This window comes from Sarcophilus harrisii, chromosome 2, assembly GCF_902635505.1.
Source record: "Sarcophilus harrisii chromosome 2, mSarHar1.11, whole genome shotgun sequence".
Classification (NCBI taxonomy): domain Eukaryota; kingdom Metazoa; phylum Chordata; class Mammalia; order Dasyuromorphia; family Dasyuridae; genus Sarcophilus; species Sarcophilus harrisii.
The window spans coordinates 247728208-247752450 of NC_045427.1; the positions used below are offsets into that span (position 1 = coordinate 247728208).

Consider the following 24243-nt stretch of genomic DNA (forward strand, 5'->3'; position numbering starts at 1 on the left):
TGACGCCAGACGTCGCGCCGCGACGAAATGCGCCTGCGCGGCGCTGTTTGATGCGCTCACATCCTCACTGGCGCGCCAAGCGAGCTGGGGCGGTGTATCTGAGCCGGCGCGGTGATGCGGTAGCGGCGGTTGGAGCTGGAGTAGGAGGAGATCGGTGGCGGGAGCCTGGGGAGGATGAGCCAGCAGGGAGCGGCGCTTCAGAACTACAACAACGAGCTGGTCAAGTGTGAGGGCGGCAGGCGGTGGCGGCTCCCTGCATCCCGAGTTGTCCCGAACCCCGTCCCCGCCCCGCGCCCCTGGCCCTGCTCCCCGCCCCTCCCGGACCCCCCCAACCCTCTCTCCCCCCCGCAGGCATCGAAGAGCTGTGCCAGAAGCGGGAGGAGCTGTGCCGGCAGATCCAGCAGGAGGAGGATGAGAAGCAGAGGCTGCAGGGCGAGGTGCGGCAGCTGACGGAGAAGCTGGCCCGGGTCAACGAGAACCTGGCCCGCAAGATCGCCTCCAGGAACGAGTTTGATCGAACTATCGCCGAGACCGAAGCCGCTTACCTTAAGGTGGGCCTTAGACGCGGCCAAGGGCCAGCCCCAGAACCCCGAGAAAAAAGCCCCCCTCCCCCCCAAGTTTGTGCCAAACACTCCGAGCTTGCACATGCCGGGTGACGTGTTCAGCGAGCAGGCAGGAGGCTGCGCTTGGAGTGTGTGACCCTGGGCAAGTCACTTAAGGGACCTTCTCCGAGGTAAAAGGACCTCTGAAGTCTCAGCTCCAGCCTAATGAGTATATCAGGAGCGCTCACCGGAGGGCTGGATTTTGCATTTTTTAAAGTGTAGCCTAGCCAAACGTTCCAACCTCGCATAAAATGCTCCCCAAGAGCGCTCTTTGTCGTCCTCTGCTCCCCCCAGTAAGTCCATACCGTGTAGTACTAAGTGCTAGGCTAGGAACTAGACGAACCAGGAGACAACATATTTTCAAGAGAATTGCATCCTATTTCTACCACTTGCTGCCTGGTGGGTCTTGAAATGTCCCATAATCTCTCTTGACCTCAGTTTCCTTATCTGTAAAATGAGCGAGTTGGACCAGATGATCTCTTAAGTCCCTTACAACTCAAACTATGACCCTATAAATATAAAAATGACAGTCCGGCCCTTGACTTGTTAGAATAATATTTACAAAATTTAGAGAAAACAATAAAAGATAGGTAACCTGAGTTAGGGACAAAGGATCCCAAGTATCTAACAAACATAAACCATTTTTTCTGGTTGCAGATTCTGGAAAGTTCCCAGACACTGCTCAATGTCCTGAAGCGAGAAGCAGGGAATCTGAGCAAGGCTGCAGCCCAGGAGCAGAAGAGTGCTGCGGGCAAGGACTGATGAACTGGGGTTTGCCTAGCACTACCTTATGTAGGCCTGCAGGTGACATCCTTGATAGGGAACCTGTTAATAAAATATCATGTTTTTCATAGCCACTGCATTTCCCTTCTCTTGCTGTTTCAGGCATGTGAGAAGAACTTAGCTCCTCAGCACTTCATGGGTATTCACTGTTTAATTTAACACGTCTTAAAGAGGTAATAACAGCCCAATCACTTTGAGGTAAGGGTGAGTAATACTGTGCACATTTCCTTGCCTTCCAGGCAGAAGGAAACATGGGGAAGAGGGAAACATGGAGTGTTCCAGAGGCACTTTTGCCTGAGAGTTGTCACTGCTGTCCTGGATCAGCCTTCAGGATATTTCTTTCCAGGCCATGTGCTTCCATCAAAGGAGGTGGCCAGGCAAAGCCAGTAATAGTGGGAATGAGTGGGCAAAAACCCTCATCAGGGACATGAGCCTTAATATACATGTAGTCACTATATTGCAGTTTTATGTGTGAATAAAGATTTCCTTATGACTTTTTATCTCTGAGCCTACTGCCTGTGTCATGGGGGGTGGGGGTAGACTTTTTTTTAACCAAGCGCCAGAAGTCTTTGTTCATTGTTAACAGTCAGGGCCCAACAATCCACCCAGATGGCTTCCTACCCCACCCCCACTCTACCAAGGAAATTGAGTCTCAGGAGTAGAGGAGGTATGAAGAGCTGGAGATATAGACACAAGAGGACCTGGTTTGGCCACTTGACCAAGAGACCAAGACACTTACGTGAGCAGAGGCCTTAGAAGCAAAGGACTAAACTTTGTTCAGTTCTTTCTATGTGTTTATTAAATACTAAGAACAAAGAAGGTCTTGTGTGACTATATAGCTAATCTATATTTTAACATGCTTTCAATCTCATTTCACATTATTGCTTTTTATGTCCTGTATACCAATCAAATGACCTCCTTTCTATACGTTTTTATTTCCTACCTCTGTGCTTGCATAAGTGGTTTCCCACATTTTGATAACACCTCCTTAGAGTCCTTGTTTTCCATATAACAAACAGCTCATATGTTGCTGCTTAGGTTTTTTTCTGACATCTTGACCTATTGGCACATTTTCATTGAAATTACTTTGTATATAAATAAGTGATTTATTTGAGTACATGTGTAAGTTCTTTGAAAGCAGAAACTCAAAATATTTAGCTATTTTCCCCAGTGCCTAACTTAGTTCCTTATAAGTTAACATTTAATAAAGTTTATTGAAATGAAATACTGCAACAGTTTTCTCTCCTATTCATGTTTATTCTAATTTCCACCAAAAAGATGTCATCATTTTCCTTCAGAGGCAAATTTTAGTCTTTTTAACCTTGTAACCATCCAGATTAATAATGGCTTCCCCATCGAATTAAAATCCAAGTAAATATTGAATGTGTTTTGGATGCTGTCTTGATGTGAATTTGTTTATGGAAAAATTATTAAACTAATGATATTAAAGTATGTCTTAGATCTAATGAATAGTGTAGACTCACTTTTATTCTCCTAAACAGGAGAAATCCTGAGAAAATACACCAACATTGCTTTATTTTACTTTCCTACTTGGCAACTGTGTCTTTGTTTAGCAATCTGATGCTAATATTGGGGGACATAGCTTCATCTTTATAGTCTTTTTTTAGGTTAATAAAAATTGACTTCCTAACTCACAGCCTTGTCTTTCCTAATTCTCACCTAAGCAAAAAATAGAAACTACAATTTTATAGACCATAATGAATACCTGAAAATTAATTTATGAACAGTCAAAGTTTAAGCAACAGAGGCTCTGTGTAAACATTTTCTGCTTTTTTGTGCCTTAAGACTAGAAAGGGAAATTTGCAAGGTAGATAGCAACTGATCACTCTTCTGAATTTTATCAATAAAGCATTTATCAGTCCTTAAATCTACTTATCACTTCCTGGGATGATTAACCAACCTTTAGTGCCAGCCACTAAGAGTGAATATTACAAGGGCTTTCAGAATGTATTTTCCAAATTACAAAATTGCACTAAATTTTTGCAAGCTTTTACACTGTGTTCTCCCCTCATAGATTTGAAGTTTTAGTTCTTCAATGAAAGTTTTCCAGATATATTACCTCCACTACTCACATTTTTCGCCTCTTCCTCTTGCTATATCTGGTTTTGTTTTGATTGCCCTTATTTGACCTAAATATTCATGGGGTTCATGGTTCCCAAGCTCTATTAGTTATCAGGATTGGGACAGAATACCAACTTTCCCTTTCCCCTACAGTTAGGCACATTGAGCAACTCCTACAAAACACAATGATTTTGTGTGTGTGTGTGCTTAGGAGACAATGGGGAGGGAAGGCTGGGAAAAGCTGACAAGTCAGTTTAGGCTTTGGAGCTGAAATTTTTTTTGGTAGGTGGGGAAAGAATGGCTGCTTCACTATGGGAACATGGGGAGTAAGCTCTCCGTCAAGCTCACACAATGGTGTCCCTCCCTATTCCATTTACACCCAGGTGGTACTGGGGAAATGGCTACACTGAACTGCTCCACTCAAAGGTAATTCTTCCATTTCCCTCCTTTTCCACCTGCCCCTGAGGCATTTACAAAGAAGTCATTCCGCCTGCAATGATAACAATAGCCTCTGGAAAGAGAATAACAAGAAAAAAACAAGCAAAGTTTCTCTAGTGCGGTTTATTGAGTCCCATTTATCAGACAAGGAAGTAATTATTCTGGTTAATTACAAAGTGAACTGTGCTAATTTCAACCACGTGTATAAAGACTGGCTGAAAGGAGAGGAAAGAACCACCTGTGGAATCATAGGCCCTTAGAACCTCAGAGGGGACAAGGCAGAGGGAGCAGGGCAGGGGGCAGAGACTGAATCCCTGCTTTCTGGCTAGGCCAGGCCTGGTTAAATTCACTCTTTTCACATGTGCACATCCACTCTACCCTTTCACATAAAATACTGACATCCAGTGCAGACAAGGAGTGCCTTTAAGCCAGCTAAGCATTACTAGACTCAGTAGTAAATTCAGAGCAGGATGAGAGCTGTGCTACTACAACACACAGGAGATGGGTAATTAAACCAGAGCCAGCACACAAGGCAGTTAAAAATGGAGTTAAGCTGGCTCTGGGCCTAGTCTTCGGCCAAAAGGTCCCTGCTTGCCTTAACGGCAAAAAAAAAAAAAAAAAAAAGGCCCTGTTAGGTACCTTTCCTTGTATCTATCTTTACCCTTCCAGAAGACTGTTCCCCCTCAGCAGAACAGAGGCAGACAAGACAAGGAAGGAGTGGGTGGGGGAGGGAAGGAGGGCGTGAAACACTGGGAGTGCGCAGAAGAAGGGCAGGACAGCAATACCCCTAATTCTGCCAAGATCAGTGCTACCAAGAAAAGAAAAAGCTCTCCACTCCCAGGCTTAAGTTAAACTCAGGCGCAGGAGGAAGCTTGGGACAGGAAAAGAAGTAGTAGATTGTGAGCCCCCTTTGAGCCAACAGGGAGAGGCTGCCCTGTTCGGCCTCAGTAGTAGAACAAAAAGCATGGCCAAGCCCCAGCATTCCCTAAAGATAAGGTGGCAATGGAACTTTTTAGGGCTGAGGCCCTGCAGAGGAGTAAAGTCATATAGATCTGGAAATGCTGTAGGCACAGAACCTGAGTACTTTGTCATTGGGCAAAACCAAGCCAGATGGAGAGGGGATAGGGGCCAGAGAAACTAGCAGCAGCCAGAGTTTTGTCCCTGGTGGCTGAGTTCCCCAACCACAGCACTGGAGAATTGTGGCACTGGCTGCCTATGACTTTACCAAGCATCCCAAGCACCATGGTCCTGGGGGAGAAGGGGAATGGCAGGATAATATCTGGAGAATTTCCAACCCCACTCAGCCAAGGTTAGGGTCCATCAATAAGGTGGAATGCTATTCTGTCCCATTTCTCACTCCAAAATGCTAGGAGATCAGAAATAGAGGGCAGGCTCACTTCGGAAGTCTGAGAGGTCATTCTTGCTGGCTGGAGTAAGCTATAAGTGAGAGAAAAAAAAAATGAAATGAAAAAAATGAAATGAGGGCTGGGAGTAGAAAGATATTCTGTCTACCCATCTTTCTCCATAGGCCTCCCAAGAGGGACCTAATTAGAGGCCAGGATCAAGCCACTGTAGAGACCAGAATCTTAAGGTGCTTTAGAGTAAGCAAGGTCAATGCAGAGACCGGAAGGATCAGGACAGGGAAGTAAATCAAATCTGCCAAGGGGAAATAAAACCAGCCCCTCCCTGTTCCAAGCAGAACCTGAAAGAAGTACGCAGAGGCCTCTGGACCTTGGATTAAGTGCTTTGGGAGAGTGGTGGGAAAAAATGGTCAAAAATCAGATTTAGAGCTGGAAAGGACCTTAAGAGATCAATTAGTCCAACTCTCTCCATTATTTTAAATGATAAAGTTGAAGCTGAGGGGGGAATGACTTCTGCCTTAGATCTAGGTGATGATGTGGTCCAACTGGTCCTTGAAAGCAGATCTTTGACTGGTAGGCCAGGATAGCCTGACTCTTTGAACCTACAGGGACCCCTCCCTGCCCCTCTTGACCGACCTTCCCCAGGGTCTCTGGGTTAGGCAACAGGGTCAGAGACCCTGTTCCAAATCCAGTACACTCTTACCATGACTTCTTTCTGAGGGTTAGCTCCAGATTCCAATGGGCCTGCATCATACTTTTGCTCCTGCCATTTGCTGAATTCCACTGAATGCTTTGGAGTATAACTGGACAGACCTAGGGAATGAAACATAACACACACACAAACATGTTCCCATCCATGTACAGTCCTTATGTGCAGCAAGAAAACAGTGGGTACTACTCCATATAGGAATCACATTGAAAGACCCTCCCCAAGCTGGATACCATCATACTAGTACCTCCTGTATCCCAAATACTCAGTCTACTAAGTGGGCATATCAGCGATTGGGGGACTTGATCCCTAGATTTTAAAAGGGCTGAGCTGCAGGGAGACCCAGAATAAGTCACTGCTAATCTCTTCCCCCACTGCTAAACTGAATTCTTCCCAGTGGCTGGTTCACCTGAACTAGATTCTGGAGGTCGAGTGGCACTCTCCATCACAGTGCTGTTTACAAAAGTTGCTCGGGGAAGGAAGACAGCAAAGGGTTTCTCCTCCTCATCCCCCTCGGAGCCAGATGCCCCCTCGGAGCCAGATGCCCCCTCTTCTTCCTCCTCTGCCTCTTCTTCCTGTACCAATGAGCTCTCGGAGGGGTATTCAAATGTAGTGTGCAGGCTTTTCTCGTTGAAGGAAATCTTCATCTAGATCCAAGGAAAGAGTGACCAGAAGAGTCATAGGGACACTCCCTTCAAGGCATTTTCTGCCCTTTGTACCTCATTAATCGCCCTTACCTCCTCTCCCGGAGCTGGAAAGAATCCAACCAGTCAGCTGCCCTTTGGTTCCAAATACCTCTCCAGCCTCCCTCACCACTACCCCCAGCAGAAGCTGGGAGTTAGGTGCAACAGTGCGTTTCTGGTGCAAGCCTCTCCCAGGGACAAATCACTGCCCTTAGGCAAAAATGAAATGTAAGACCTTTCATCTGGAGACAAGATGACAATTTGCACTTGCGATTCTAATTTGGGAAATGGGATTAACAGCACACAACTCACACAGGAGTAGTGAGGAAAGTGCTTTGTAATTTTCAAAGCAATATAAATACAAATCAACACTGCCTAGCCAGGTCTGGTTTTTTCAGAATCCTCTGATTAGCTGGCCACTCTTATTTACCATACACTCCTTTCCCTCCAACAACAGGGGCTTCATGATTCAGGGCCTGGCCAAGAAATAAGCCTCGGAACTGGACCTTTTAGGTTGCGATAGGAAGGAACCACACAGCCAGGAGCCTTCTGATAAGGCCTCCAACTTGGAAAGCAGAATAACTGGAAGTAAAATCAGCCAATAAACACTAAGTCTTTTCTATATGCCTGACATTGTCAGCTGTCAGGATTTCTAAGAAAGGCAAGAGACCTCAAGGAGCTCACCTTCTAATAGGGAAGGCAAAATGTAAATAACCAGATACATACAAAATATACAGTAAGGTAACAGGGGTGGGGGAAGACCAGGAAAGCTCTTACAGAAAGTGGGATTTAAAGCTAACTCTTGAAAAAAGGCAGAGAAGCCAAAAGTGGAGGTAAGGAGGTTTACTCAGAGCAGAAGCACCAAAAGGAGTTGATGTACTTCATGAGCCAGCAAGAAGTATGTCAGTGCAGCTGGATTGTGCCTCAGGTGGAAGGGAGGAAAGAGCAAGATCGTGAAGAGATTTCAATATCAAACTGAGGGTTTGAGTTTTAGGATTTTTTGGGTTTGTTTTTTTTTTTTTGACCCTGGATAATAAGTCACTGGAGTTTACTGAATAGAAGAGTAGTATGGACACACCAGACTTTTGCTTTAGCAGCTGAGTGAAGGATGGATTGGACTGGGGAGCAACTTGAGGCAGAGAGGCCAATCAGAAGGCTATTGTGATAAAGTAATGTTGTTGCTGCCCTTCAGTTGATTTCAGTGGTATCTGACTTTCTGTGACCCTACTAGAGTTTTCTTGGCAAAAATGCTGGAGTGGCTTGCCGTCTCCTTCTCCAGCTCATTTCACAGATGAGGAAACTAAGGCAAACAGGGTTAAGTAACATTTAGGAAGTGGCCAAGGCCAGATTTGAACTCAGGAAGATGAATCTTCTTGACCCCAGAGTTAGTACTCTGTTCACTGTGCTACTTAGGTGATAGAGAGACTGTAGATTTTATAGCTATAGAGACGTATGTGTATAGATATAGATATGTGGATGTGTACATATGACATGTGTATTACACATGACATGTGAACATAGAAATAAGATGTGACAAAGTGGATGTGTGGGATGAGTTTAAGTAACAAGTAGAGGATGACAATAAGATTATGAGCCCAGAACAGCATCGGTGCTGTCAACTGTAACATGAAATTTCATAAGATTTGGGAATAAAGGTCATGAGTTTGATTTCTATGAAATTAAGTTCCAGATGCCTCTGAACAACCAGTTTGAAAAGTCCAAAACACAGTTGTTGTTGTTGTAGGAATGGAGCATAGAAAAATGACTAGGGTCTTGATATGTGGGTCTGGAAATCAACAGCATAAAGATGATCACTAAAGTCACAGGAGCTGATGAGATCACCAGGTGAGTAAGTACAGAGGAAGAAAAGATGACGATCCAGGGCTTAGCCCTGGGAGACAAACATAATTAATGGGTTAGTGGGGGAATAAAAACCCTATAAAAGAGAATTTGAAGCAGTCAGACAAGGAGGCAAGCTAAGAGAGATCAGTGTCCTGACAACCTCAAGAGGAAAGAATATTTAGGAGGAGATAGTAGGTCAACAGTGTCAAAGTCTGCAGAAGGGTCAAGAAGGATGAGGATGGAGAAAAGGCTGTGAAATCTGGCAATTCAGTAACTTAGAAGAGAATTGTTTCAGCAAATGAGGTTCAGACAGTGTGAAAGGTTTACAAACGAGAGAGAAGAGTATGTGAAGGTGTATGCTACCTGGCATAGATTACTTTCTCAAGGAGTTTAGGTTTAGAGAGAGGAAAAATAGAGCAAGACAGCTAATGGGGATAGATCAAGTGAGGACTTTCTAAGGATGAGGGAAGGCAAAAACATATTTATAGACAGCAAAGTAGATAGGGAGAAGATTAGAAAGAAAAGCAACATGATGGTGAGAGCAATCTTTTAGGGAAAACGAAAAGGAATGGAATCAGAAGGGACTTGCCTCGCCAAGGAAAAAGGACAATTCTTCATGTGAGACAGGAGGGAAAGAGGGGATAGTGAAGGAATACTTTTGAGTGATGTGAAATAGCTCTCCTATGTCTTTTTCAGTAGGCTAAAGATTCCATACCCCCTTCTCCTTCTCAGCAATCTAACTATACCTTCTCCTGAATTTTTAGGTTTAAAAATAGCAGTGATTATACATTAACACACTGTTTTTTAAAAATGAGTTTTTCTGGGACATTAATGCACTATTGATGGAGTTGTGAACTTATCCAAACATTCTGGAGAGCAATTTAGAATTATGTCCAAGGAGCTATAAAACTATGCAAACTTTTTCATCCAACAATAGCACTTTTAGGTCTTTGGGATGTATTTGGGACATCAAAAAAAAAAAAAAAAAAGAAAAAAAAAAGAAAAAAGAAGCTATTTGTACAAAAATATTTTTGGCAGTTTTTCTTGTGGTGGCTAAAAATTGGAAATCAAAGGGATTTCCATCTAAACAACTGTGACATGTGATTGTGATAGAATATTATTGTGCTATAAAAAAATGACAAGTATGATGATTTTCGAAAAATCTGGACTTACATGAACTGATGCAAAGTGAAATGAACAGAACTAGGAGAATGTTGTACACAGCAACAGCAATATTGTAAAATGAACTGTGAATGACTTAACTATTCTTAGCAATACAGTGATTCAAGACAATCGCAAAAGACTAATGATGAAGCATACTATCTGCCTCCAGAGAAAGATGTTATCTGAATACAGACTAAAACATGATGTTTTTCACTTTCTTTCATTCTTTTTATTCATTCAAACTTTTCATTAATTTCAATAACCATTTAAAAGAGATCCCAAAATGAAAACTCCCAGGAATATTATAGTCAAATTCCATACCAAAGTAAGAATACTTGAAGCAATCAAAAAGATGCCATAGCAGCTACCTTGTTAAAGAGAAGAAAGGATTGGAATATAATATTCTGGAAAACAAAAGAGCTAGAATTATAACCAAGAATAATCTAACCAGCAAAATTGAGTATAATCCTTCAAGGGGAAAAATGGATATTTAGTGAAATTAGGACTTTCAAATATTCCTAATAAAAAAGACCAGAACAGAATAGAAAATCTGACTTTCAAATACAAGATTAAAGAAAAATATAAAAAGAAGATGATGAGCAAGATGATTTCAGAAAAACCTGGAAAGACATATGATCTCATGCAAAGTGAAATGAAAAAACACTGTGAACATTAAACAGCAATATTGTAAAGATAATTAATTGTGAAAGCTTTCGCTACTCTGATAAAGACAGTGATTCAAGGAACCATAATGAAAAATTACATCTAGAGAGAGAAATGATAAATTCTGAATGCAGATTGAAGTATTCATTTTTAGACTTAATTTTTTTAATTGTTTTTTTTTTTTTTACAAGATAGCTTATATGGACATATGTTTTATATGATCTCATCTGTATAATCAAAATCAAAGTGTTTGCCTTCTCAAAAGGAGTGAGAGGTGTTAGAAGGGAGGGAGAGAATCTGGAACTCAAAAGTTTAAACTTAAAAAATTTTCACATATAATTGGGAAATATTTAATGAAATAAATATAAATCATTTTTTAAAAAGTTAGGTACCAATATGTTTAATCTATATTGGATGACTTACTGTCTAGAGGAGGGAGAGAAGGAGGGAGGAAAAATTGATACACAAGATTTTGCAAGACTGAATGTTGAAAATTATCTTTGCATGTATTTTGAAAAAGAAAACCCCAAATGGGGTCATGAAAAGTTGGATATGACTGATATGACTGAACAGGAACAAATATGCCATAGCTATACATATCCCCTTAATCTACCAGTCTAGTAATCCTGTGAAAAAAAGGGAATGAGGTTAGTCTCATCACTTCTCTTCTAAGATGATATAGGTGCACTCTCTGATCAGGGCTCAGTGTATACCCTAACTTTGCCATGGAATTCACTATCTCATTCTTCCTTCTGTTCCAAATATTTGCAGTAAACTATACCCTCTTTTCTTACTTTCTAAACAACTCTTTCCAAGTCCCAACAATTAAACCTTTCTTCACACTACACATACTGAATTATCCTTCCTATACAAGGGCTGAATTGCTCCCCACTATTCCAAATTAACTCACCAGCTTCAAAGCACTCAATTCAAACACTAGTTCTTCTCCATTTACACACTTTCCTTCACCTCACACATACTTACATACATATCTATATATACATGTGTACATATACACAAACATACATATTGAAGTCACTCTACTCAATGGTCACTACCCCCAAAAGGGAAAGAATGGGCAATCTGGGGACTAAGAAGGAGGCTACTTCCCACAGCTCCTCACTGGCTTACAACTTGACCAGGAGACCAACAGAAAGAAGTCTGTGGATACCTATGGCTGGTCTTCCTTTCCCTATCCTTCTCCTAACTTCTGCTTAATATATATAAATCAGAAGATTTTTAACATCTACTAAAAGACAACCTGGAGAGAAAAGTCAAAACCCCACCTCGCAAACAAAAACGTATATAAACTTGGGGATTCACTCTCTAAGAAGAAAAAGATCCAGAGAGGCAGGGCACCAGTGTGAAACAATGCCACTTGGAGTGGGAGAAACCTGGGTTCAAAACCTGCCTCCAACACAGACTAGCTGTATGATCATGGGCTAATGTTTAATCTTTCTGAGCTTTGGTATCTTTATTTGTAAAATAGTGATGACAGTACCTGTGGTACTTCTCTTGAAGGATTGTTGTAAGATTCAGATAAGACAATGGAAAGATTTTGCCTAAATGCTAGTTATGCTTAAATGATCCAGAATGTGGCAACTTGCAGTGTTTTTCCTATGAAATGAGCTCCCACCCAATCATATTTGCAATTCCTGCATGCTGTCAGGAGATCCCTGGCTCAATTAGGGCCCCAGGCCAAAGAGCATCTCCTGAGCAAGCCAGGGGAATGCTCAGTGTTTACCCCAAGTGCAAAGCTGGGTGGGTCTGCCTCTGGTGGCTAGTCAGGATTCCCAAGAAGTGGCACTTCCTCTACTTTCCTTAACCCCCATTCACAGTTCCAATCTTGCATCTTTTCTGTAGTTTAACAGACCCACTCCCCTCTCTCAAGCCTATAGAAGGACCTGCTCATTTCACCCTGCACATAATCATTTGCACCCCTTCCTCCAATTCATTCATTCATGCTGCTTCTCCCCCAAACTTTGGAATGTCCTCTCCAAATCCTTCAAGGCCCAGCTCCTCCCACCTCCTCCCCCAACTCCCCCCTCCATATATCTTTCTAGCATTTTCTCCTTCTTCTGGCCTCTGACAGAGCCAACTAGATCTTACCCCTCCTTTCATAAACTTATTCCCAGCTCTTACCTTTGCTCATATTATTTCCTTCCTCTTCTAGAATGAACCCCAATCCTTTCCACTTAGATAAATCCTATTTAGCTTTCCAAATCTAGCTCAAGTCCCACCTCCCCACAGTCCACCCTATCAGCTCCAGCCCACATTGGCCTCTCCCCTCTCTGAATTCCTCCAGCTGAATCCACAGGGCTGTTTAGGAGTTAATCTTCTAGTCCACTAAAGTCCTCCTCCGAGGCCTCACCATAGTTTGGAGGTGACCGCTTTTTTCAAACATAAACAGTTTTCAATATTTATTTAAAGTTAAGCCAATAATAAGCTATTTATAAAGAAGAAAAACATTGCACGAACTCGGCTCCAGAGTCCTGACCTTCTGCATGTTCCCATCAGATGTGCCATTCAGGTCTTTCTCCTCCACAACCCTTTTTCCTGAATGCCCTGGCCTGCCTCCCCAGCCTAAGTTCCCAGGGTCACATGAATGCACAGAGGACATTCCAGTTCAGTGATCCATCTTTTCTCTGTCCCCTGGGAACAGGCACAGGCCATTCAGGGGCCCCCTATAGAGGGAGGTGGACTTTGGCCTTGATCTACCAACTGTGTCTAGGGAAGAATAGCTATTGCTTCCCCTCAACTCTTCCTAGGAACCGAAAGGAAAAAACAGCCAGTGTACGAAAGGTGACATGATAGTCCATCCCTCACTAATGACATGGTTTCACTCAAGTCCCCCTGGGCCCACAGGGCATAACCAATGCCACCTATTTGGACCCTGGTGATTTCATGTGCACCAGTACTGCCTAAACCCTACCTCACAAATAGCCACTCCCAGCTCAGAAATACAGTTATTTATACCCTGGGCTTCGGAAGAGGAAATCGGTGTTTAGGCATGTTGCACAGGGTGTGTATTCCTGCCTGGAAAAATACCATTTGGCCTTGATGGGAATGGGGGGTGGGGGGAAAGGAGAGTATATACAGCAGAGTCATGTGACCCTGAAGACTTCTAAGTAGGTAGGTGATAGGGACCCATGTATGTTGAGCTGGCTATTGCCCTGACTTCGGGAGAACAATTTGAGCTGCTCTGAGTTTTGGTTCAGATACCAATGAGAAGATGTTTACACTCTGAAGCCCCTAAATGCTTTTCCTCCTTTAAGAAAATGCCCAAAAAAAAAAAAGAAAAGAAAAAAAGAAAATGCCCAAATGAAAGCTGGATAACCCCGATTTCCCATCTTACTCCTCCCCCCAAAAAAACACCAGCTTTAGTGTATGAGAGGAATGCTCAGCCCAAGGAGTTTATTCTGTCTCAACTGAGTTCCAGTCATAGCAAACAAACACCCCAACCCCCGGACGTGCTACTACCCCCACCTCTAGGCAAGCCACAACCCCAGCAAGAAGCAACAGGCCTGCCTTGGTCCTTCTCCAGGAACAGTTCCCAGATACATGTCCCAGCTGGAGAAGCATCCAGTTCATCCAGCATTCTGGCCTGGACTCAGGTAGATGCCCAGGATGGGCCTTGAAGGACACAGTCATGGCAGGGAAAGGCCATGGGCTACCTCAGAGAGACTGGGGCAGAGAATCAGTGCTTCCAGAGACCCTGCCGAAGCTGACAGCCAGTCAGTGAAGGAATTAGGAAAAATCCCACTCTTTAGACTCGCATGTTACCTCCTGACCCACTAGACTGGCTTAAACTATACTTCTTCCAGCTGTATTCAGAAAACCTCAAGAAAGTTCTGACCTCTCTCTCGGATTAAAAAAGATTCTTTAGAATGCTCTCTTAGGAAAAAAAGAAAAGAAAACATTCCTAGGTCTTTTCAGCAGGAATGTAGGATACTGCAGGTCGGAAATGTTTTGGATGCCGCCAGACAAAGTTGGGTGGGTTTTGCTCAAGAAGGGTGTCATGGGGGAGGAAAAATTGGGAGGTCATTGGCACATTAAAAAAAAAATTGGGGTGGGGAGAAGGGGAGTAGACCATCAAACAATTCCAAGGAGCTATTTTCTCCATTATTCACAGATTTCAGAAATAGTTCAGCCCCCTTAAAATTCAGCCTAAATCCTATGGAGAAGAATAGGAATAGGGAATAAGTATTTTTATGGTAGCCGCTACATGTCAGGCACTGTGCAATTTTTTTTTTTTTTTTTTTTTTTTTTTTTACAAATTTTACAAATATTATCACTTGATCCTCACAACAATCCTGCAGGATAGGCATTATTATTATTATATCCCCATCTTAAAGTTGAGGAAATTGAGAGAAATAGAAGTTGTCATTTCCCCAGAGTCACTGAGTGCCTGACGCCAAATATGACTTCCTAACTCTCAGCCTTGTCCCTTTATCCAATTCAATCACCTAGATACCTCTCCAGTCCACTTGGGTTCTGAAGTGTACTTCCCGGTTATCCATGGAAGTACAGGGAGACCATGGTATAAATGGGAAAACCACTGCACTGGGAGTCACATGACATCTTGGTTCTACCATGTCCTAACTGTGTGATCTTAAACAAGTCCATCTTTTGGAGCCTCAGTTTCCTCATCTATAAAATATAGAGATTTGAACTAGATCATTGGTAAGGCCTCTCCCAGCTCTATCAGGTGAAGGCCAAACTATGGTGATACTTGATAATCAGGAGGTCAAGAGGGAAGTCATTCAGAGATGAACAAGACTCATATCTGCCGAAGGGGTCAAGGTGAAGCATTTCAGGTGTAAGGTAACATTGTAGGGCCCAAGCCTAGCCAGCTCCCCAGGCAGCAACTACAAAAGCTGGCCAGAAACAGCCCAGTATTCTATTTTCAACTAGCACAACAGACAATATCCCTTACAATGACCTGCCAATAGTGGGGGTCCTCAGAAAAAAGGGCAGATAGAACCAAAGTATGTCCTAGCTGCTTGCTCCTGCCCACTCTGAGGGAATAGATCTGGATTTGTCCTCCCTCAGAAGATTACTGCCACTTATAAAAAGTATGTTTCTTCTTCCCTATGTCCCTCTGCCAAAGGCTTTCATCCAACAGAGGAAAAGGCCACAGATGACATCAAAGTTCCTGACCCAGCATCTCTTCTAGGGACTATTCCTAGTACTTGGCACAGTGCTTAATACAACACTTAACAAATGTTTATTGAATTGAACCGAATTGTCAGCATGGTAACAATGGAAATACACTACTAGGGGAAGTAGAAGATTCCAGTTTAAATCCCACCTCTGAAGCAATTCATTTATTTCCCTGAGTCCTAATTTTCTCACCTATGAACTTCTGCTGGACATCCCTACATGGATATGCTATTAAGTATCACACTTTCACTCTCTTTCCTCATATATCTACCCTTCCTCCTAAATACCCTATTTTCTTTTAGAAAGGTACCATGATCTGGCATCAAAAGGGGAATGGCTGAATAAGTTGTACCATTTGAATGGAATGGAATACTGTTCTATAAGAAATGCAGATTTCAAAAAAACCTGGAAAGTCTTATAAGAATTGATACTGAGTAAAGTAAGCAAAATCAGAACACTATACACAGTAACAGCAACATTGTGTGATGATCAACTATTACAGAATTAGCTCTTCTCAAGAATATAGTGATCCAAGACAACTCCAATAGACCTGGGATAGAAAATGCCATCTTCAAACAGAGAAGTATAGAGACTGAATATGGATAAAAGCATACTATTTTCACCTTTTTTAAAATTCTTTTTTTTCCTTTTTCTTTTACAACACGACTAATATGGAAATATGTTTAAAGGTGACTGTACATGTCTAACTGATATCAGATTGCTTGCTGTCTGGGAGAGGGGGTAGGTAGGAAAGGAAGGGAGAAAAAATTTGGAATCCAAAATCTTACAAAAACGTATGTTGAAAATTATCTTTACATGTAATTGAAAAAAACAAAATAGTATTAAATAAAAATTAATAATTGTTAGCTGAAAAAAAATACTATTATGCTTCTAGTCATCCAAGTTTCCGGCCTCCGATTCATTCTCAACCCTTCACTTTCCCTCACCCCTCATAGTTATTCAGTAATAAAGCCTTGTCAATTTTACTATCAGCACATGTTGGGCATCCATTTCCCTCTCCAAGACCAGCATCTTGGTTCAGGGCCTCTCCCCTTGAATAGCCTCCTAAATGACTTCCCTGATTCTTGAATTTCTCTCCTTATCCAATCACCAAATCAGCAAGATTCAGGAAGACACAACCACTTTGTGTTCATGGAATTCAGGGGAAGACTGATCACTGGCCTAGTTCTGTCCTCTCCAGGAACAGAAAATATCTCAGAATAATAATAAACAGAAGTAAACGTGCTGTCCTTGAGAAAAAAACTTTATGTGACAACATGATATTCCTAAAGTACCAGTCTGACCTAGTCATACTTCTGCTCAAACTGCATCAGCAGTTTCCTATTGCCTCTAGGATAAAATACAAAATGCATCAGCAGTTTCCTATTGCCTCTAGGATAAAATACAATGCTTGTATTGGGCCTTTAAAGCCCTTCATAATCTACTTCCAACATTTTTTTTCCAAAATGATTTCTCATCACTCCCTCTCACTTTATGTTCCAGACAAACTAGTTTACTTGCCATTCCATCTTTGTCTTTGTAAACAGTTTCCCCCAAAGCTGAAATGCTTTCCTCTCACTCCTGCCTATTAAAATCCCTTGCTCCATTCAAGCTCACCTCAAAGCACAACCATTTACAAAAGGTCTTTCCTGATCTTCCTAATTACAATTCACCCTTCCCAAAATTATACACACACACACACACACACACCACATACACACAGCTAGCAGACATAATGGGAAAGAAGGAAGTGAAAATAGAAAGAAGGAAAGAAGAAAGGAAAAGAAAGAAAAGAAAGGACCGGCATTTAAAGCCCCACATATCAGATATGAGAAGACTAGCATCCTGATAAACTACTGGTGGAACTATGAAGTGATCCATGTAGTCTAGATTTCAATTTGGAATCATGCAATACAAGGAATTAAACTGTTCATATCATTTAAACCAGAAATTCTGCAGCTAAGCATATTCTTGCTCCACCTCCCACCATAAAATGTCAAATTCAAGGGGAAAAAAAGGTACCAAAAACTTCATAGTAACACTTGGTTCATTCCAAAAAGGTGAAATCAGCAGGTGTCAATTGATGAGGAAATAACCAGAATAATCAAAGAGACTATGTTATGGGCAATTAGGTACCACAGTAAGCAGAGTACTTGCCCTGGAATGAGAAGGACCTGAGTTCATATCCAGTTTCAGATATTTACTTGCTGTGTGACCCCATGGTAGTCAATTAACCCCAATTGGCCAGAAAGAGACAGAGAGACAGAGACAGACAGACTATGGAACATAATATGATATAAAATTACAGTATAGTAAAAAATGACAAATATGTGGCACTCAAGAGAAACCTGTATAAATCAGTATGAACCAATGCAGAAAATAATAAGAATTCTAATGAAGTGATACTAGAAGACATCTCTTACCTATTCTTTAGTGAAAGTGAAAGACCTATAGGTATTACACATTGCACATGTTTTTAGACTTCTACAAGATAATCACTTGTGCTGCCATTTTTTTTTCCTCTCTAAAACAAAATTTGTCATATGGGACGGCTGTCTAGGAGGAGAATTTGCATGAAATATATTGTAATATAAGAAACAGACTATATCAATAAAAACTTTTTGAAAAGAAGAAAACTCTGTTGTTTGCTTTCATTTTATTTTCTTTCTCATTTTTTTCCTTTTTGATCTGATTTTGCTTGTGCAGCATGATAATTGTGGAAATATGTATAGAAGAATTGTACATGTTTAACATATATTGGATTACTTACCATCTAGGGGAGAGGAAGAAGAAGGGGAGAAGGGGGAAAATTTTGAACATAGGGTTTTGCAAAAGTGAATGTTGAAAATTATCTATTCATGTTTTGAAAATATAAAGCTTTTAAAAAAAAGAAAATAAGCAGAATCAAGAGAACTACAGACTACACTAATATAAATGAAAAGATAAAAAAAAAAGAAGTTAAACTTAATAACATAAAAGCAAAAGAGGAGATAATGAAATATATCACATTACTCATGGGGCTTGAGGAAAGTCAGTAGAGAATACTGTCTATCTATATTGTCAGACATGACCTTCATTTGCGTTATTTGTGCTTAATTGCTTTTCTTTATCACAAAGAGAAATTCGGTGTGGATCTGAGGAAAGAGCAAGTTGACTAAGAGGAAATCCTTTTCTCTTGTTGTGCCACAGTCTCCTCTGATTGTCCTGCCTCAGTTTCCCTGAATTGTTCTGCCTCAATCCCCCTGGTTGCAACCCCCCTTTTCTGTTCATTAGAAATGAGATAATTAGGGCTGTGGAGATCTGGCATTCCAAAAGACTCCAGATGTCCTATCACAGATACCTAATTGGTATCTCTAAGTTTCAGATTTTGTGGCTCTAGTTGGACACCTCCTAAATCCTCCCAATTGGTTAGAATTTATGGTCCTACCTCCAACCTGTCAGAACCAGATTGATGGTCTATGCCTGGAGATTCCCGCTCACCAGAGTTTGGATTCCACTCCCCTGCCTTTGTGTATCTACTGAGCCTAGAGACATATATATGTCATTGAGAACTCACATCAGATGCTGGATGCTTTGTGACATCAGCCCTGGGGGCAACATGCCCCCAGCACAATCTCTCCCTTTCAAATAAAATATTAAAAACTCTCTAATCTCTATCTTGCCTCAGTTTCTCTGGCATTACACTCTGAGGAGGACAGATGAGCCTGACTTTGAGGAGGAGGAGGCCCGTCCCTCCCAACTTCACTAACTTTTTTTTTTTGTTTTGAATTTGTGAGTTGACTCACAAAAGTGAAAAATTTAAAGAAAAATTTACATTTTTTAAAATTTAAAAAAAATTTAAAACAAAGAGGCTGAGTACTTATAGGGTGTGGTGTATTAGAATTCTTTATAAGGCACAAGTTAGAATAAATGGACAAAGAAAGACCTTCCAATTGTGAAATATACGAAAATTGAGTAAGTTATCTCCTGAAATGCATTCTCCTCAACTCCATCTCTAAGGATCTGAAACTAACCTTCAAGGCTCAGCTCAATGAGATGGGTCTCCTTCAAAAAAGCTTTTCCTAATCCTCTCCATTGTATCCCCACCAGTTTGTTAGTACACAGTCTTTTCAAATTATCTTGTATTTATTTATCTATATACATGTTGTAACTCTTTATGGATATTTAATTTTGATCTTTATATTGAGAGGCTCTATATAAATGCTTCTTCTTGGAGTTGTTATTGCTGTTATAGAAGAAAGTAGTGAAGAGTATTATATCAGAAAGGCAAAGGACCTGAATCTGAAATACTGACTGCCACTTATCCTTTGTGACCTTGGCAAGTCACCTAACCTTGACCTTTCTAGTCAAAAGGATTGACTAGAAGACCTCTAAAATCCCAGATCTAAATCTATTATTCTCTGATCCCCAATCTAGTGCAGTTCAACCTTAAAATCAATAATAGGTACTTAAATATTTGATGAAAAGAACTAAATGTTATAATGATTTGATTGATCAGTCATAGGATTTGAGGGAAGCATGTTCAAGCACCTGTGGCCACAAGGTCAAAGAAATAAGGCTCAATGCCTCTTACACTCTCACAAATCCCAAAAGAGGGATGGGGCTTCTCAAGGCCAGGCTCTTCTGTTCTTCCCAGAGGAAAGGATTCCCTCATCCAGGAGCATTTTTTGCTCTGAGTCAACATGCTCTTTCCTCAGATGTCACCCATTTCTCAGAGTTTAAAGTTGTCACCTGTGCTATAAAGTATCCTACTTGTACTCACCTGTGGTTTGATTCTGTCCTAAAAATTACCTTGATAGGAAGAAAGTATACCTATGCAGGAGGCTACAATACAGTGTTCCATCTTTCACTTTAGCGTCTCTACAAATGTTGTTCCCCTGGTCTGGGATGCTCTCCCTTTCTCGTTTTAGGATCTCAAGCTTTCTACCGAGCATATTGCAGGAACCACTTCTTATAGGAGTCCCTTTCTGATATTAATGGTCCCTGCTACACCAAACTTACTTTGCCTTTGTCTATTTTATTAATCTTTAATTGTGTATACATTTTCCCAGCCAGCACAGAACCTGTCTGAGAGCAGGAACTGTTTTCCTTTGCTGGAACACAGTGCCTAGCACTCAATGACTGTCAAATTGAAAACCACCTACCTCCTTGAGGAAACACTCAAAAGTTCATTTAGTCTTAGTATTTATCAAATAGTAGGCATTTAATAAATAATAATAATTGTTTCTTAACATTGTTCATGACATCTTACTACAACTCCTATTGTCCTAAGTGGACAAGGAACCAGAACTTGGACTCAAAAAGATTAATTTAGAGGCAAATCCCACCTCATACAACTCCCACTGGACAAGTCATTTAACCTGTCTATACCTCAGTTTTCTGATCTGGAAAATGAGAAAGATGTACTCTAGAAATTTTAGAATTTCAAAGCTAAGGACTCAAAAGAATCCACCAAAGGAAAGAAATATTTGGATTATTCAAGTCACCAGGGTCTTTACTTTGTCAATGTTTAACAAAAGCTAGTAACTGCTTGTACCCTTTGAGCCCTGTAACCATGCTTCAGAAAATAAACTCTAAGGAATAACAAAAAAAAAAAAAAAAAAAAAAAAATTGTAAAAAGATGTTCATAACTCAAAATTTTTCTTAAAAAAATTAATGTTTAAAATTGTCTTTACATGAAATTGGGGGAAAATAAGATGTTATTTTTAAAAAGAGCCAATCTGTTCCAATGATCTTGTGACAAAAAGAGCCATCTGTACCCAGAGAGAGCCCTGCAGGAATTGAGTGTGGATCACAACATAGTATTTTCACTGTTTTTGTTGCTGTTTACTTGCATTTTGTTTTCTTTTTCTTTTTTTTTTCCCTTTTAAACCTGATTTTTCTGGTGCAACTTGATGTGTGGAAATATGTAGAAGTTGCAGATGGATTAAAAGGAATAAAAGGAAATCAGCAAACAAAAACCCTGCCTGTTTACCAAAAACATCACCTCTAGCATTTACCAGTATTAGAGGCACTGCCTGCCCGGTGAGTTGTAACTTTGTGAGTTGTAACTTTAACGGCAGTGGTATCCTGACCGTACAAAGGTAGCATAATCACTTGTCTCTTAAATAGGGACTAGTATGAATGGCATAACAAAGGTTTAATGGTTTAACATAAATTGGATTATTTGCCATCTAAGGGAGGGGATGAGGGAAAGGGAGGAGGTGAGAGAAAGGGAGGGAGAATAAATTTTGAACACAAGGTTTTGCAAGGTTGAATGTTAAAAATTATCTATGCATATGTTTTAAAAATAAAAAAGCTTTAAAAATTAAAAAAAAAAGAGCCAGTAGGAATCCCCCCTTAACACTGATCCCAACCTATCTATGATTTAGTAGTTAAGTCTTAGTAGATAAATCTTAAGCCACACAGAAGCCAAATTACTTTCCCAGGATCACCCGGCCTCACAAGTCAGAGGCAGGATTGCAACCTTCATTTCTCTAAGTCCAAGTTCAATGTATTAATGCATTATAATAGGCAGAATCATCATGAGAACAAAAAATTAGAAAGCTGCTAAAGGTTCCCACAGAAACAGGGGAGAGAGATGGTGAAACTAGTGATACTGGGGAGCCAGGATCAGTGATTACAATGTCAAATTTGGGACTGCGTTGAAAAGTTTATATTTATATTTACTGGAGGGTGGAATACAAGATTGTAATAGTATACATAAAATGAAATATAGAAATGGGCCTTGAGGACAGAAAAGACTCTTGAGGGACTAAAAGAACTTAGTGCTCTTTGTTCTCAATAAAGTTGCCTAAGTTCATAATTTAAAAAACCATTAAGATCAACTTTCCCTTCGGCTAAGCAGGATAAACAAAGCCAAATCTAAGAGGAAACTTCTTTCTTTTCTTAAGCTTGGAAATCATTTTCCTGACAGCTCACCTAAATGCCTTCTTTCACCTGTGGATTCTGCTCTTTACAAGTCAGAGGTAACTTGATATGTGCATTACTATAAGCCTTCTTTTTAAACTTTTTTTTTCTTTTTTTTTGGCCCTGGGCAGCCCCAAATAGCTCTCTGAGCCCTGGGCAGGGTTGATGAGAATATCTACAGGCAGACAAATGAGCTATAACAAACAACGAGTACCTTCTACTCCACTTCCTCAAAGGTCATATTGAAGCAAATTCTACCCAAAATCCCCTAGGAGAGTTAGTCAGAGGTTATTGAGGGCCAGTGCAGAGGAGATGGCAGGACAGCAGCTCCCTGATTTAGTTTACGAGTAGATGGGCACTTTAATCCAGCACCTTTTTGATCCCAGAAGCCCGCAAAGGCTAAGTGGAAAGCTGCTGCTCTCCTCTGCTAGAGACCTCTCCCATGAGACCTAGCCCCAACAGTCAGCAACTGCTCTTTATATTAGCCAGGGGAGCTGGGTCCTACACCCCCAGGAGGATCTGTAAGCCTCTGGAAGGGGATGCCAAGGTGAGGGCCAAGTGTGGAGTCCCACCTCAGTTCTGGGGCGGCTCCAAGATAAGATCCCATCTCCCAGCCCCAGGGCCCGCCCACACAACCTGCTCTCACTAGCTCTCTCGGTAATGAATACACTCAGCCCGTGGCAGATGGGAGCGGCACAGGGGAGGCTCGAAATATTAAACTCCACCTGGGCACAGGACACCACAAACAGTCTCAAATTCCTTGGGAGGAGAGACAGCGCGATCTAGATTCCACAATGGAAGGCAGAAAAATGTGGCAGGCCCAACGCCAGGAACCAGGAAGGAACTGCTAAAATATTCCAGCAATCGGCAGGGGCTTTCCACTCAATCAGGGCTGGACTTTATCAAGGAAACTGTAGGATGAACCCCAAGGGACAAGGGCACAGCTTCCAGCCAGGCCTCCATTGATAAGAAGAAAGATACTACAAGAATACCTGCCTAGCAGTGCCCAGTTGGAATGGAAGTTCCCGGTGAGGGCCTGGTGTAATGGGGACACCATCCTTCCCCATGCGAAGATGTCTGGCCGCTGCATGAGCACGGGCAAGGGCTTAGGTTACAATCACGTCTCGGAGGAGCAGTCCTAGAAAGGAACAGCTCTCTCACATGAGCATTAGCCCAACTCACACTATGGGACAGCAGGACCCACACTTGTAAACTCACCATGGGCTGCCCTAGCAGAAAGGTCACAGGGAGAATGGTAATAGCTCTCAAGAGGTTCACATACAACAGGCCTACACACTCACTGGGATCTCCTACAGGGAAGGCTTTAAAGGGACCAATAGGAAGATTTTGGCCATTGACAAAGGGTATAGAGTAGCAAAGCTAATATCCTAGAGAGGAAACAGCTCTCTCCCCACTGAAAGGCTTCAGGTGAGAGGCTCACCAAGCACCTAGGAATTCCCCAGGTCATAGGAGTCATATCTCTAACTCTTAAATAACTAGTCTCAGACCTCCTACCAGATTGGGAGGAGAGGGTAAGGGCTTGTCCTTGCTTAAAGTTGCACAAAGTCAGGCTAAATCAATTTTCCTACCAAAGTGATCCTCCAATGCATCCTCAGTGCCACAAGTGAGCTCTTTCTAGCACATACATAAAGAGTTCACAAACTACTACAAAAACAAAGCATCCCAGTGTTAAGGAGAAGCTTCCAGGGCACTTTCAACTTTAGCTTCCTGAATTTAAAGGAAAATTAGTCATTGAACCAGTAACACCTAAAGAGAAAGAACCCTTCATGAATGATATCACTATATGCATTCCTCATCTTTACTGATCTAAGGCTAGGATTGCT

At 41.5% G+C, this 24243-nt stretch overlaps 2 protein-coding genes across 2 annotated transcripts in view; one reads left to right on the plus strand and one right to left on the minus strand.

Moving 5' to 3' along the window:
* Position 1: 1 nt before the first annotated feature.
* SSNA1 (SS nuclear autoantigen 1) lies at positions 2 to 2851 on the plus strand. Its single transcript, XM_031951909.1, has 3 exons — positions 2 to 226; positions 352 to 551; positions 1260 to 2851. The coding sequence occupies exons 1-3, from the start codon at positions 175 to 177 to the stop codon at positions 1362 to 1364; spliced, it is 357 nt and encodes a 118-aa protein (XP_031807769.1). The 5' UTR covers positions 2 to 174; the 3' UTR covers positions 1365 to 2851.
* Positions 2852 to 4012: 1161 nt separating this feature from the next.
* Positions 4013 to 24243, minus strand: part of TPRN (taperin) — a 35197-nt gene continuing 14966 nt past the window's right edge. The window contains exons 2-4 of the mRNA XM_012554073.3: positions 6385 to 6622; positions 5970 to 6079; positions 4013 to 5342 (exon numbers count right to left, since the gene is read on the minus strand). Coding sequence (XP_012409527.2) covers positions 5280 to 5342; positions 5970 to 6079; positions 6385 to 6622 — 411 coding nt within the window. The 3' untranslated portion in view covers positions 4013 to 5279. The remainder of the gene's footprint in view (positions 5343 to 5969; positions 6080 to 6384; positions 6623 to 24243) is intronic.

Coding starts and splice junctions, on each gene's coding strand:
- SSNA1 (XM_031951909.1), top strand. CDS start 175: ATGAGCCAGCAGGGAGCGGCGCTTCAGAACTACAACAACGAGCTGGTC. Junction 227..351: donor CAACAACGAGCTGGTCAAGT/GTGAGGGCGGCA, acceptor TCCCCCCCGCAG/GCATCGAAGAGCTGTGCCAG. Junction 552..1,259: donor CCGAAGCCGCTTACCTTAAG/GTGGGCCTTAGA, acceptor TTCTGGTTGCAG/ATTCTGGAAAGTTCCCAGAC.